At 33.8% G+C, this 15,657-nt stretch overlaps 2 protein-coding genes across 2 annotated transcripts; both read left to right on the forward strand.

Annotated features, from left to right (window-relative positions):
• The first annotated feature begins 3,451 nt into the window (after positions 1-3,451).
• On the forward strand, positions 3,452-8,731 carry LOC125832996 (uncharacterized). The gene is made up of 4 exons (XM_049512162.1): positions 3,452-4,498; positions 4,728-4,923; positions 7,006-7,088; positions 8,630-8,731. Exons 1-4 carry the CDS (start codon positions 3,590-3,592, stop codon positions 8,702-8,704), a joined length of 1,263 nt encoding a protein of 420 aa, XP_049368119.1. The 5' UTR covers positions 3,452-3,589; the 3' UTR covers positions 8,705-8,731.
• A 1,826-nt stretch (positions 8,732-10,557) lies between these two features.
• On the forward strand, positions 10,558-14,953 carry LOC125833007 (calmodulin-like). Its single transcript, XM_049512172.1, has 3 exons — positions 10,558-10,726; positions 12,490-12,859; positions 14,829-14,953. Exons 1-3 carry the CDS (start codon positions 10,651-10,653, stop codon positions 14,923-14,925), a joined length of 543 nt encoding a protein of 180 aa, XP_049368129.1. The 5' UTR covers positions 10,558-10,650; the 3' UTR covers positions 14,926-14,953.
• The last annotated feature ends 704 nt before the right edge of the window (positions 14,954-15,657 follow it).

Consider the following 15,657-nt stretch of genomic DNA (forward strand, 5'->3'; position numbering starts at 1 on the left):
ATCGTAATGTTCATATATTTCGATTGTAATGCTGATTTTCTCTAATGGGTAAACGTTTATATAACGATCACAATGTGAATTACAAAACTCGAACTCAAATGGTTGAGAAAAATCTTTTTTCTTTTTGAAAAACGATTGGATATCATTAATAGTGCTAAAGTGTTGATATCTAATTTTAAAAATAAAGAAAATAAATAGTATACATTAAGCACTATTCATAAATTTAGACCACTAAAGAATGTGAAAAAAAAAGGAATAAAATTCAATAAACAAAAAAATATTTTAAGGGTAAGAAAAAAATGACTAAGAATATTAAACTAATTGACAAGCTAATGAAAAAATTATATTATTATATAAATATGCTAGTGAATAAGATAATAAAAACAAATAAACAACAAAAAATTACAGTAACTATATGATTGGTTTCCTTTAATTTCATAAAGTTCTGGTATTAAATACATTGTAGTGAAAAATAAATATTATGATGATATATGTAAGAATGAAAATAAAAATCCAAAATTGGGACATTCATAACAAACGTTTCAAATTTTATAATAATAAATCATTTTAAAGGCAAATCAACACACTTAACTCAGTACTAATGAACAATTTATTAATGGCTTGGAGTTGGTAATACAAATATTAACATACATAAAATAAAGTAAATAAAATTGCTGATAATTTGCCAAATATGACTAATGCAATTAATTATTTTTTTTACCATAACTTCATAGTATTATATTTCGATTCACTATCTTTTATTTTATAGTCTTTTTTTACTTATAGTATATAGTAGGTAATCATGCATTGTCTTGTTAGTTATTTATGCTAGTATTCTTGTTATTGGTCGTGTAATTTTTTTGTCCATTTTTTTACCTCAATTGTCGTGTTAATTTTGTACTTTTTTATTTATTAAGTACTATTTGTTGTTTTAATTACTACTGATTCCGACTATTTTTTCTGGTAATTGCATTAATGGTCGTGTAATTATTTTATTTTTTAGTTTCTATTGATTCAAAATATTTTTTCTTGTAATTGCATTAGTGATCGTGCAATTATTTTGCTTTTTAACTTCTGTTAGTACTATATATTGGTTTTGTGTCTCAACCATCATATTATTGTGCTGTAATTTTGTTTTGTTACTATTTGTTGTTTCATGTACTTCTGTTACATTTTTTTATGCTTACTTTTGAAAATGTTTTTTCCTTGAACCTGAAGTCTATCAGAAACAAGTTGTTGTTATTAATTTTAAGTGAATACGACAATAACTACCCATTATTGTTCCATAATGTGAGATTTAATGAGGATAAAATGTGTGCACACCTAATTTCTACCTTAGCACTACCTAGACAAATAATTAATGAAAATAGAAAATAAAGAAAACAACATACTAACAATAAAATAGCAGAAAGTAACAAACCAATACTACAACAAAATAATACCATAATCAAACTATACAAACAACATATAATAACATAAATAGAAGAACAAGAAACAATAGTAACACTACGACTACTAAAATAGACAACAAATCAATATGTACCTACTAATATAGATATACTCTTACATATTACCATCTATCCTTCACACCAAAGCAAACTATGTAACAATAATAATAACAATATATTCAATATAATCTCATAAACGGTGTAGTTTAAAAAAGAAAAAAGGGAAAAGAAGTGACTAACAATAATGAAAAGACCAACAAGAATTGTCGTGGAGTGGTAAATATCCATTCATTCTTAATCAGAGTCTCAAGTTCAAGTCCTCTTATACAAACTTGCTTTTATTAGGGAGTGAAGAACAAAGTAATGAAAAGAAGTTTGCAACAAAAATAGACACGAGGCTCTAATGTGGATACCAAACAACGGTTGAAAAACAAAAATAAAATAAAATAATGAAAAGCCAAATTGTCGTGAATCTAAATTTAATCGGATTCCAACATGGATACAAACCAAGAATAAGAAGAAAAAAAAGTTAGTACCCCTTTGTCCCAATTTACATGACACTTTTTATTTTTCGAGAATCAAACAAGTCTATAAAATTTTTTCGATATAGTTATTTGAATCTCGAAATCCACCAAATGAAAAGATGTTTGGAGCCAAAAAAAAAAAGAAAAAGACGGCTTTCCATAGGAACAAGTGCTCGGTTTCGCCATTAAAGCAATTTTTTTTTTTCTTCCTTCACTTCTTCTTCAGACAACACAGAGAAAACTTAGTGTGGGTATTTTCTCTTTTCTCTTATTTTGCAGGTAAAATTTTCACGTTTCTTTTACTTTACTAAAAGCCCTTTTTTGTTGGATTCTTGAGTTTATTTCTTGGTATTGTTCACGATTGAGTGTGTATTTGTCTGTTCTTCTTTTCACTAAATGGTATACATTTTATTTCTTGTTTATACCCATGTGTTTGTTTTTGTTATATGTTTATATAGATGTTTAAAAAATTTGATCTTTGTATATAAAATTGTAATTTTAGGTCCCCCTAAGCACAACCCTTTTCCCTGTTTGATGATAAGATTACCATGATAGTTAAATTTTCTAAACAACAACAACAAACCTAATGTAATCTCACAGGTGGGGAGTGTGGTGATTACGCAGTCTTAGCCCTACCTTGGGAAGGTAGAAAGACGGATTTCGATAGATATTTGGCTCAAGTAAAACACATCAAACTTAAGTATGGAAAGAAAATAGATTTTTTTTTCATTTTCTTTTGGGTATTCTATACATCTTGAGTTTGTCCTAGCCTTGGTGGGAGGTGACATGTATCCTATGGAATTAGTCGAGGTGCGTGAAAGCGGGCCCGAATACCACAGTCATCAAAAAAATAATTCTATACATCTTGAGTTCTTGGATTTTAGTTTTTTTTATGGCCAGAGTATATGAACCTTGAATGAAAAGTCTTTTGAAGTATTATTGACAAACTTACGTGTACCTAGCTGTCAATGAAGTTGGTGAAAACCACGGGATACCACAATTTAGTGTTAGTGGATACCTGTGTTGGTGCCTGGTGGAAGGTAGTAGGTACTTGAAGGAATAGTTAATGCGTGCACATGTTGATCTGAACCCCTCTATTAAAAAAGAATCTTTGATCTATCTAAGTACAAATATTTAGTACACACTCTGTCCGTATATATCTAGTGCGAGTGTGTTCAACTTTGAGAAAGTTTGTAGTGTATTTGGAAATATCCCTACAGAGTCCCAATACATATGGCATACCATCTAATGCTGGTATGACAAGGCAATGAAGAGTTTGTTTAAGTGCACAACACATGGATTATGTATATAACTATATATGTATGTACATACACGAGTTCTTGGATTCTAATTTTTTTCGTTCTCATGGATTTTGTGTCCTTGGACATTGATTTTATTGTTTCCATTTTTTATGAGAAGTTTTTTATGGTCATTGACTATTCCTTTTGTTTTCTAGCAGCTGAAGTTTTCAGAAAAAATACTTGCACTTCATGTAGATGGTGAAATTTATGAAGTTTTTTACTCTATCTCTATGTCTATGAATGAGGGAAATTGGGGTGAAATAGCAGTGAATTTTTGTTGTGAGCTGTTCGTTTGTTGGAGCTGAATTCCATTATAATGGGGCGACCAGGATTGAGGAATTATGATGATGATTATGAAGCAAGACGTGGAAACAGAAAGAGAGCAAAATATTCCGGTGAAGTAAAGATTAGTGACAATCTCACGCAAAAGATTTCAAGATTAGAGAATGCTGATGAAGATTATGTTGAGTTTTTGAAGCTACTCTACAACTATGATATAAATTCTCAGTCATACACAAATGAACATGGAAATGATGTCAGCTATGATGAGGTTGAGGTTGAGGATGAGGATGAGGATGAGGATGAAACTGACCCGCAGTACAAGATATTTTTGGCTAATGCTAAGCGTGATGGGAGGTCATATATCCTTAACCTCAATAGAAAGGATGAGTTTCCTGTGTCCATAAAGTATGAAAAAGAGAGTGAGTGTAATAATGGGTGCAAATGTTTCTGTTGTAAAAAACAGAAAGATATGGAGACGCAAAAGGATGCTGTGGATGAGGACATCTCACTCAATAAATGTAGCAAAGATGAGCTAAAAAATCGGAGATTTCCAAGGACTGATCCCAGGTATGATAGCAATAGATCCATGGGAGGCATGGATGTGATATTTGAGCCTTCCGATCCTACTTCTCAGAGAAACAATGGGAATATGAGCCGGAAGCTTAGCACGGGGAAATGTGGTGCATCCAAGAGGCAGGGGAAGTGTGAGACTAAGATAAAGTCGTGTGAGGAGAAGATGATGGAAAAAGGGAGTAAACTAGTTCATGTCAGAGACAAAGAAAAAGCATCTGATGTAGGTGAAGATTATGCGTTACTCCTGGAGAATCTTCAATGTGAAAAATGGGGCATGAAAGCCTCGTTAAGAAGCGGTTGCAATATTAAGTATGAAGCTACTGATGATGACCTTGAAATCCTTTACGACAGTAATGATATGCTCAAGAAGGTTGAAGCTTTAACTTTACAGCTTTTTCTGCAAAAGACCACTAGAGTGTCTTCCGTCCTTTGTTTCTCCTCCCTATTTTACTCTTCCGTCCTTTGTTTCTCCTCCCTATTTTACCCTTAGTCCTTACCTGCTCTGTTTGTTAGTTTGACGTCTGTGGAAATAGTTCTTCGTGATGCTTGTATGTGAATGAGCTTCAATGTATACTAAGGTCAAGGATGTATATCAACAGAAATGTGAGCCGTCTGAGTTCAGGAAGAAAGTCACGGATCTTCTGAAGAAGCCTTACAATCCAAAGGAGTACAAAGAACTATGGACATATGTCAATGATCAAAAACCAGTGGAAAGGAATATGGAATCGCGTAGAGGGGGAGTGAAGTCTTACAAGACAAAAAAAATGGGAAAATCATATCTGGAGTACTATACAGGTAAGTTCAACATCCTGTAAGTTGCATTTTCATTGATAGTACGATTTCCAGTGGTTTCAAAGTTTTGGTACCACTGCACCTTTGCTTGGTTTCTGTTGTGTATGTCTAATATATAACCTGTTGTTCTGGTGAATTAATGCCCTCTCAAACATTAGTAAATATTTGGGTAATGGTCCTCACCTGTCATTGAGCTCAAAATGCTTGGAGTAATTTCCTTCTTTTATCTTAAAACACTTTAATTTTGCAGTCTCTGATATCATCTTTGAATGTCTTGCTAGTTTCTCTAAAGTATGCTGTCAAGGCAAAATAATAATGCAAAATGTTTTAAGATTTTACGTAGTACAAAGGCTCAAAACATGTGAGTGCTTTGCCTCACTTAATGGGCGCTTCAGTGTCATCGTAGGACACTAAACAACTGATATTTCACTCTAGGGTAAAAAAAAATTCAAAATTTCTTTGTCTATATATTTGTTATTCAAGCTTATAATTATTAGTCTTGGACTAAACATATATATATTTGTAAATTTTCTCCATTTGCCCCTTTTTTCATTTAAAGGCCATGTTTTATTTGCACTTAAAGCTCCAAAGATCCTTAGAGCTTTTTTGCGCTTTTCACTTTTGATATCACTGGTTGGCTTTAAGTTTTATGGAACCCTGGTCATTTATACCATCCATAGGCCATAGCATAATTAGTAATTTAGGTTGACTGCTGACTAGTAGCTCCAAGCAAGATGTAAAATTAGTTTTAGTATTGCTTCATACTTCTACAAAAAAATAAATTAATTTGCCTATTCCTTCTTAAAAGAATTATGAATTTGTCTATTTGTGTTACAACCTCCCAAGTATGAGGAGGTCAATTGCTAAGTGATGTTTAGGACAGTTGGCTAATTTGTGAACTAATTACGGAAAGAAAAAGAAATAGAGAATATCATGAACTACGAACAGTAAGAAACTAAGAATCCTTTTTTCAAATTGTTCGTTCGCAAAGTTTTGTACTTCTCCTACAGTGAGATCCTCGTTCCTAAGTACATCTTCACAAAAGATATGGGAATTTTTTCACCCTATATTACATTTGAAGCCAATGTCCGTCAAGCTGGAGGACTTCTAGGTCATTAATATGCACCATCTCAGGGATACTTAGTGATGGCAAACAAAAAAAAGGAAAAGCTTTCATAAAATCTGTATACTGTTGGAATTTATACTTATATCTTTCTCCAACTATGGAATTACACCCATGTTATGAACCATCAATGTCATGTCGCTAGGTTTTAATATTGATATAATGCTCCAAATGGATTTTGTCAGGAAATCTATTTAAAATTTTATTCCTCTCAACCAAAATTTGTGTACCATCTTACCACTCAAGAAAAATGGAACAATGTGATATTGTACTTTGGAGTCGTCTTAAAATTTCCACTTTAAACTTAAGAAATCTTCTGTTTCCTACGTTTTATGAAGAAGTTTACCATCTAGGATATCACTAATAGACTATATGAGAAGTTGACTATTTGTAAATAGTGCACCACAGATCAAAACTCTAGCAGTACTAAAGCAGCATTTGAAAATTATTTTCGTTTGTATGCCCACCAAGAACTCATCGGCCTCTTTTTTCTATTGGGAATAGGAACCTGACAGGCATAGAAATCATGAAGGAACCAGATTATATTTAAGTTGCATCACACTGTTCCTTTAACCAAAATAATTCACGTTTCCATAAGAACAGTTTGCCCAATGAAACAATGGAAGCTCAGTGTTGAGAGCTAGTTGTTCTTTGTAATTTTGGGAAATTTGGGATTGTCTTGCTAGAAATGTGAACTAGTTGTTCTTTGATAATTTGGGAAATTAGGGATTGTCGATTGCTAGAAACATTAATTGAGCTAGGTGATTTTCTTGTTTTCTTCTTTTGCAAGTTTGATGTATTCATATCTGCTGTATATCAATGACAATCTTCAACTTCACCTCTCTCTGAGTTCTCAGCAGTTTGGGTACTATGAAGTCATTCAAATTTGTGGTTGAATTTTCACTTTAGTTGCACTCACCATTTACATAATAGTACATCTTTTCAATTTATTTATACTGCAGACCTTAAGGAAAGGCTTAAAGAAGTTGGTAATAACGAGAGGAAGAAGTTGAAGATCATGCGTGGCTTTTCGTTTTGGTTACAGGTTAGTGGCTCATCTCAGCCCTATTTATGGAGAATAGATTGATGGTTTTCTTTCGGCATGTGCTTTTGATATGTGTATGTCCATCTGTTGCTAATCAATGAAAGAAGGTTGTTGGTCAAAAGATATTGTTGATCTATGTTTTAAATACAAGGATTAAAGCTATATCAGAAACTAATTGCTAGTTCGAATTTGATTTTCTTCATAGCATTTTCTTTCTAACTGTCCAGAAAAAACGATTTTCTTGAGCCGAGGGTCTATTGGAAACAACCTCTCTACCTCACGAAGGTAGGGATAAGGTCTGCGTACACCCACTCTCTCCAAACCCCCAATTGTGAGACTATACTGGTCATGTTGTTGTAGTTTGAATTTGAATTCTTGAAAAAAAAAGTAACACTGCAATCATTTTATTAACAACATTAACAAAAGAATGATGATGTTGATACTTTATCCAAAAAAGAAAGAAAAAAAAGGCATAAAACTTTGCCTCAACTGACAACTAAACAATCCAACTTTGAGAATGCACATCTAAACATCTCAACTCGTCCCTGTTGTGTCTCGTGGACACCCGACACTCACGTGACACATAAATTTTGGAGGTGTCTAGATGATCATTTTGTAAGTTGGAGTTTTCGACTGATACAGTGGAGACGAGTTGACGTGTCTAGATGTGCATCCTTAGAGTTGGAGTGTCCAATTGCCAGTTGAGGCCAAGTTAAAGTGTCTATCCATATTTATGCCAAAAAAGAATGATGTTGATTTGATCAGGGGGCAATCAGCAAGTACCTGATCACCTCACTTTATGAGAAGTAGCTATCGCTCTGTTTAAGTTTTGTTTGAGCTAGTTACCTATGCATTTTTACTAAAATACGTAAGAATTAAATCGATATCGAATTTAGAACTAGCAAAAGATATAAAAGGGCATACCATGAGTTGTGCTTTTGTAGCTAATGTCAGTTTCATCGTCTTCATTTTTTTTCCCTCCAAATGATCAATTTCAGTAACTTAAAAGTAAGGATGTTTTCTTCGTTATAATTAGAACTACGTTTCAGAGAAACACTCAGTGTGTTAATATGAGACGACAAAATCATGCGACTCTTTTGCATCTTGTCCTAGTTCTGCAGTGACCTAAGTTTAAATGTTCAAGTGATTCACATAATCAAGACTATTTTGGTGATTGAGGACTTCTTCCTGTTTGAGCTTCCAAAATACTGAAATTATTATATTCATATACTGGTTAAATATGAGGATTATGAGTTACATGAGCGTTGATCCCATTTGGCTAGTAAACAGAGTTTCATGATGAGTGATCAATGATTTAAATCCCATTCTACTTTTTAGTCGGCAACCTGCTTTTCACTATGAAATGTATATTGCATGTATGGTGATAATATGAAATGAGCTTAAATGTAGAAGTGAGATTCATATAGCCGACCCCAACTTGTTCAAGGACTGAGACATAGTTATTATTGTTCTATTTATTGCATCCTAGTTGTTTATAGACAAGTTTTAGTAACGTACTTTCTCATTTGGTGTTTTGCTAGAATCTCACTAATGCAGGAGCCTTCAAACCTTGGAACGATACTGAGTTTCTTGCACGGGTACGTGAATCTAGTTAAGAAGTGATGCACTTCCAGTCCAACTTTTTCCGATTGATCACTCAAACACAGCCACTGGAACATGTATATGATGTATGTTGTGGTGAAGACTGAAATCATGGACTCCATTTTATAAAAAATCAGTATATCATACAGGAAAGCAAACGTAGACGCGGATCATCTTGTGAATTTTCTGCATAGCCGCGGAACTTTTTGTTTCTTATTTTTGTGATACTTCCTAGCTTTCCCTCCTGTCCTTATTTTTTGAAGGCCCTGGGAATTTTGTACATTCTCAAACAAGGATGTAAATGGAGTTGATTCAGTGTATGCAAAAGTTTGCATATTAGTCTTTTTTGGACTAATTTTTCCTTTGTAAGGTGGCAAGGAGAATATCATAGTTCTGGGAATGGAGTCGCCTTTAGTAGGAAAGGATGTTAATAGCGCCACTTATGTAATTGCCCCTTGTTAATATCGCGATTTTGAAAAAGATCTACAAGCATTGACCCTTTGGGGTGGCCCAGTGGTTTGGGCTTGGGACTTTCATGTTGGGGGTTTCAAGTTTGAAACCCCTTGCCAGCGAAAACAAGGGGTTTCTCGGTTGAGCTCATCGCACCGGGCTTGCCTAGTGCGTGTTACCTCTCCTATGTGGTTTGTGAGCTATTGCATAAGAGCGGGGATTATACCCTGTGCGCACCTAAAGAATAGCGGCTTTGGGTTTCCCTTTTCATTGAAAAACAAAAAAGATATACAAGCATTTGGACAAAATAGAATTAGAATTTTTTGATTAGTTACTAACAATTTATTGGAAGAGGAATTTTGGAGTTGTCTTAGTGTGCCTTATTAGAGAAAATTGTTCAATTTAATCATCTACGTATAACCGATCACAACTGTATATTCAATTCAAACTTTATAAATTTTATTTAAAAAAATGAAAAATATTTGAAATTTATGGTCGCCTATTTAATATTTGCATTATAATCTAACGAACCAAATTATTTATTTTGATTTCTCAACCCTGTTGTTTGTTGAATCATACCTTCTACTAACGTCGGCTTATTTGTCAGTCGTGTCGAATTGTTGTTCAATTGAAAACAATGAAATAATCCGATTTATTTTTATATTGCACATAGTATATATCTTAACTCGAACGTCCTTTTGACCATTGCAACATTATAATTATCTTTTGCTTCTTTAAAATTCCGTTTACGATAGTTACATGATAACTATCAGAACATCGTTGTTAAAGAAAAAGTAGGAGAGTGTCGAGCATGATTTACGTGAAGCTGAATCAAATTCCTTTTTGGTGTTCTCATTGTTATCCGATCCGTTGTGGTTCAAATAAATTCTTACTTGCATCCAAAATGTCACGTACAATACAATTATGTTTCTTAAGATTCTGTTTACGACAATTACATGATAACTATGAGAACATCGTTGTTAAAGAGAAAGTAGGAGAGTGGCTAAGCGTGACTTTATATGGAGCTAAATTAGATTCCTTTTCGGTGTTCTCGTTGTTTTGTTCCGTCCGTTGTGGTTCAAATAAATTCTTACTTGCATCCAAAATGTCACGAACAATCCAATTTACTTCTTAAGATTCAGTTTATGACAGTTACATGATAACTATCGAAACATCGAGTACATTTATGTGGAGTTGAATCAAATTCTTTTTTTCAGTGTTCTCATTGTTATTCGGTCTATTATGGTTCGAATACATTTTCACTAGCATACAAAATGTCACATACAATTTTATCATATCAAAGCTCGAACTCAAAAACTCGGGATTACGAAGTATTCCTTTCTTGACTTAGATGAGTAATTTTGAGTCAAAAAGGAAAAAAGAATAAGATGCTTGGCCACCCACTATGTACCCTTTAGGAATTTTTGGACCATTATAATAACACCTCTTTGCCTTCTCCATTTTCTCACACACACACACACTAAAAAAAAGCTCTGTGAATTAATCGATAATGGCGGATCAGCTCACTGACGATCAGATCTCGGAGTTCAAAGAAGCTTTTAGCCTATTCGACAAGGATGGAGATGGTCTCTTCCTTTTCCCTTTTATGACTTTTGTTTTTACCTCAGATCCAATCGTTGAATTTTTCATTTTTTATCCTCCAAATTGTTGAACAGTGTTTTGATCTATGATTTGATGTTGATGTGCTGCTAATTGTCGTGTTCCGTGTTGGGTAGATTCATTTTTTGTGTTTGGATTTGATCTGATGAATTTATTTGTGAAACTGACAGATTCTGAGTCCAGTGTGTTGAATTCTAATGGTTAATGTTGCTTTCGATTGACAGTGCTGTGATCTATGATTTGATGTTGATGTGTTACTGATAAGAGGTTTGTTTATTAAGGGAATATTGTTGGATTTGGTGTTTTATTCTTTGTTATGCTGTTTTGATAGAAATGGATATGAAGATGGGTTTATGTTAAACTGGTAGCTTCTAGAATTTGGATTGACAGTTGTTTTGATACATGATTTGATGTTGATGTGCAAACTATGAGATTTGTGTTCATTACGGGGAAATTCTGGGATTCGGTGTTTGATCCTTGGACATGCTGTTTCTTTAGCTGGGTAGTTTCAATTTGTGTTTGGATTTGGTTTTTGATGGATCCATTGTGAAGCTGGTGGCTTCTAGATCCTTTTTTTCTTTTGATAATGGTGGTATTGGGTTAGTTTGCACGCATTTCGACTAATTCATTAGGTACTTTTTACCTCCGCCACAAGTACTGGTTAAGTGGGAAGAAATCACCTATTGTTTTTACCTCCGCTGGGATTTGAACCAACTCACTGCATTGACAAATGACAACTAGGCGATACCCTTGGGTGCAAAAGAAATTGGTGGCTTCTAGATTTTGGGTCAATGTGTTGAGTTCTTTGGCTGATATTTCTTGGTAGTTAGGGAATTTGTTTGTTTGGCAAGTTTTGAAAAACGTGTTTTTGGATGTTGCATTTTTCTTGATTATATCAAGTTATATAAGTCAATTGCCTTTTTTTTTTTTTCTTTCTATTTGTGGATTTACCTAGTTTATCATGATATCTTTGACTTTATTTCTTGATGGATTGTCTCCATTTTGTTCAATGTGGTAATGTGTTTGTGATGGTGGTTTTCACAACCTTCCCATTCATTGCTTTATCATGGGAGGGAAAGTGCGTTCAAGTCTATAGATGTGCTTGAGAAACACCCAAGTTTGTAATTATATGTATGTAACTATAAACATCCACTGGCTGGTAGTATGCCATTGGAATATAGCAGTAATAAGTAAAATATAGTGGTAGCAAGAGTAAGTACTCGAATATGAGTAGCTACTGCCTTTTGAAATAGTTGATGCTTTTAGATGAATGGAATTCAAGTGATTTTGCCAATTTTATTTCTGTTCTGTTTGGAAATGAGTTTCCATTTGATCTTCCTTATATCTGGAGATTGATGCGTAAAATTCTTATTAATGATGGTTAACTGTATTCCTCATTGTTGGGATCATTCATAGGCTTCTTATATCTGGAGATCGACTCCTAGAATTCTTATTAATGATGGTTAACTGTCTTGTGATGAAACTTGTGTTTCTGTTTCTCCTTTTCTTACATTCTGAATGGAGGAGTGAGGTAACCGGTCCCAACTTGTTTGGGATTGAGGCTTCCGTATTGTTGTTGAAGCCTTTTCCCATCTATACATAAAGAAAAACCAAAAAGAGGCCGGGGGGGGGGGGGGGGGAGGGATGTGAATTGCTAGTTGTAAGTGTTCGTAACTTGTAAGTTCTTAAAACTTAACATGTCCAATAACTATGTGCAACTGTGCTGCAGGTTGCATCACAACTAAGGAGCTTGGAACTGTGATGCGGTCATTGGGGCAGAACCCAACTGAGGCTGAGCTTCAAGACATGATCAATGAAGTTGATGCTGATGGGAATGGGACCATTGACTTCCCTGAGTTCCTTAACCTGATGGCTCGCAAGATGAAGGACACTGATTCCGAGGAGGAGCTCAAGGAAGCTTTTAGAGTGTTTGACAAGGATCAGAATGGCTTTATCTCTGCTGCTGAGCTTCGCCATGTCATGACTAACCTAGGTGAGAAGCTTACAGACGAAGAGGTTGATGAGATGATTCGTGAAGCTGACGTGGATGGAGACGGACAGATCAACTATGACGAGTTCGTCAAGGTCATGATGGCCAAGTGAGAATTGATCAACTCATCTTAATCTTTAAAATTGGAAGTACAACATAAAAGGCAAAAAAAAGGAACGGCAGATAAGTTTGATGAGGTTTCTGTTTCCGGTTAGGATGTGTTCTTTGACATTATTAGCTTTGTTTTGGTGCTTGCCTGTTCTCCTAATTGCATTGTTTTGTAGTGCTGTTCTTTGGTATATGCTTTTCTGCTCTATTCCCATTTTAGTAGTTTGGTTGTTAGTAACTCTTCAACATTTGGTATTCAAACTTTTCTACAATTAGGGACCTTGAATGTCCTTTTTAGAAACCTTTTGATTGAGTAATTTCATTGGTATTTCATATTCTTGCATTTGTTTGTTTTGCCTTTTTAACTCTGGTGTTTACTTGCTCTTTATGGTCTAAGAATATTTGAGTTTCGAGGGACTTGTGTCACTTGTGTCGTAGGTCACAAGTTCGACTCTTGTGCCAAGCGATCCAAGCATAATGTGTAAGTGAAGAAGGATAGGGGGTTGAGCCCATTGTTCCTCAGTCTCGAAGGCTATGGTTTCATGAAGTGAAAGGTTGCGGAATGAAGTTCAAAATTGTCTGCCAAAGGTGCTAGCGCGTACCTTGGGGTGATCATCACCACTTGTATCTCGGGACAGTGGAACGTGTAACCCGCCTGCTTCTAGTTTTCGTTCTCGCTTGATGATATCACTGAACTTTTTACATGCCTTCTACTAATATCACTTCCATAATTCTCTTTTTCCCTTCTATCTTCTTCAATCTCGTCCTCTTTCTTTTTATTCAAACAAATCTCCTCTGTCCAAATGCCATTTTCAAGGTGTATAGAATCTAGTTCTGAGGAAGGGAGCGTTGGAGCAATGATTTAGTTATCTTCGTATGGTATGTAGGTCACCGGTTCAAGTTGTGAAATCAATCATTAATGGCTGCGTATATCACACTTCTTGGATTGCGGCCTTTCTTTGAATCATGCGTTTACGCGGCAGTCCTTGATGTTTGAGTCATGCCAGGTTGTTTGCATTAACTTCTTTGGAGTGGTTCTTCCTTGAGCCTTACATTAAAGTGGGATTTTTTGTGCATCGAGCTATCATTTTCGCTTGATTTTTCGGTTTGAGGCATAGTTAATTATTGCAAGATATCTGATAAAGTGATAAAATCTTTAGAAAAAAAAAGTTGATTTTATTCAGTTTAGCTTATTCTCAACGCATAACTAATTGGATTTGACTTTTCACTACTTTTTGGAATAAATATATGTTATTCCCATTTAGTTGGGTTCTCTTGAGGGGGAATACTCTTTTTTTTTTTTTTTTTTTTTTTTTACAGAAAATCAATAAGAAAAAAATCACACATGATTTTCTCAAATAAAAAAAATAGAGAAATTTTTGGTAGGATAATTGTTTCTTTCCATATTTAACATTAAAGACTTATTAGAAAAGAAAGAACTATTCGTCCAGTGGTCATTAAAATCGTGCACGTGATGTGTGAGTTAGATACACGTTATAATCCAAAAGTTATCTCAAATAAAAGTTTAATATTTAACTTATTTTCTCTCATTTATATTTTAGTATGAAAATGGCATTAAAGTTAAATGAGAAAACATGATTAATGAAGATTCATTGACTGAGCTAACTTGTTTGTAGACATAACTATAGTTATTGTATTTAAGTTACAAATAGTAGAAGGGTTGATTTATTATCTATTGAATTTTGAATCGTAAAATATTTATTGATGTGCAAATAATAGAATAGATATATAGATTATAGGCTGGTCAATCAAACAATCTTCGTCAGAAAAATATCCTATCTCTATAAAGAATAATATTGTGTATATTGGTCAAAGTTTTAACTTCTAACTCCTCAATTCACATTTAGTGTTGCTTTGATTTTTACTATACACCTAATGTTTTCTAAAATCTTTGTAAATTTTTTCATAAGTTTCGTGGTTTAAATTCGCCATTTATATATCGACTACAGGAGGCGAATGAAGAAGGTACAAAGTACAAGTGTGAAACCAATTTCACAGAGCAATGGAAGAAAAGGCCGGAAGAGAGACCGATGCATAATCCTTTGATCCAAAGAAGGTTCTCTTTGGGATCGTTTGGTTTGGGAACTAAGTTATTTCAAAATTATAGTTCGTGAACTGGTTTATTCCACTTGAAAGGTAGGTTGAAATAACACCAAATTTGATGGGATACTTAAATTAAATTTGTAATTGAATTTATACTTTGTTTGATCGAGGTGACTAAACGAAGTGCAAATTTAATTTCAAACTTAATTCTGAAATATCCTATCTTATTCCATGAACCAAATGACTTGTATTCTTACTGTTGAAAAAAAAGAGATTATTATAAGTAGCTTTGTGGGTCTTTAATTTTCTTATTAGCTTATTGTATAATGTACTAGCCTTCAAAATTATTAAATAAAATTATAATGTTATAACTGCTTGAATTTTGCACCAGTCATCCTTGTAATATCCTCATTTTCACTTTCTTTTTTTCTTTTTTTAAGCACCAAAAACAAAGAAAATATAACATATTATATTATATAGAAATAAAGAGACATCTTAAATATCCAAATGATTCATAGTAATTTTATCTCGACACAGGAGAGTGTTGGAGCAACGATTTATTTGTATTTGTATGATATAAGATATAAGTTTAAGTGATGAAACTGTCAAATAATTCCTCCTCGAGTCTTAGTAGTATTCTTTTCATGCATCGAGCTATTATTTTTTCTGTAGGGAAGCATAGTAATTGCACTTTTAAAATATAAAATACAAAAAATATTTTTACGAAAATTGTTT

The sequence above is a fragment of the Solanum verrucosum genome, unplaced genomic scaffold (assembly GCF_900185275.1).
Source record: "Solanum verrucosum unplaced genomic scaffold, falcon-dt-bn FXZP01000016.1, whole genome shotgun sequence".
NCBI lineage: Eukaryota > Viridiplantae > Streptophyta > Magnoliopsida > Solanales > Solanaceae > Solanum > Solanum verrucosum.

Bases quoted from the DNA above. Each gene is read 5' to 3' on its own strand.
- LOC125833007 (XM_049512172.1), top strand. From the start codon at position 10,651: ATGGCGGATCAGCTCACTGACGATCAGATCTCGGAGTTCAAAGAAGCT. The intron at 10,727-12,489 runs GTCTCTTCCTTT...ACTGTGCTGCAG, and splicing joins ATTCGACAAGGATGGAGATG to GTTGCATCACAACTAAGGAG. The intron at 12,860-14,828 runs GTGAGAATTGAT...TATCGACTACAG, and splicing joins GTCAAGGTCATGATGGCCAA to GAGGCGAATGAAGAAGGTAC.
- LOC125832996 (XM_049512162.1), top strand. From the start codon at position 3,590: ATGGGGCGACCAGGATTGAGGAATTATGATGATGATTATGAAGCAAGA. The intron at 4,499-4,727 runs GTTGAAGCTTTA...GTATATCAACAG, and splicing joins GTAATGATATGCTCAAGAAG to AAATGTGAGCCGTCTGAGTT. The intron at 7,089-8,629 runs GTTAGTGGCTCA...GTGTTTTGCTAG, and splicing joins GCTTTTCGTTTTGGTTACAG to AATCTCACTAATGCAGGAGC.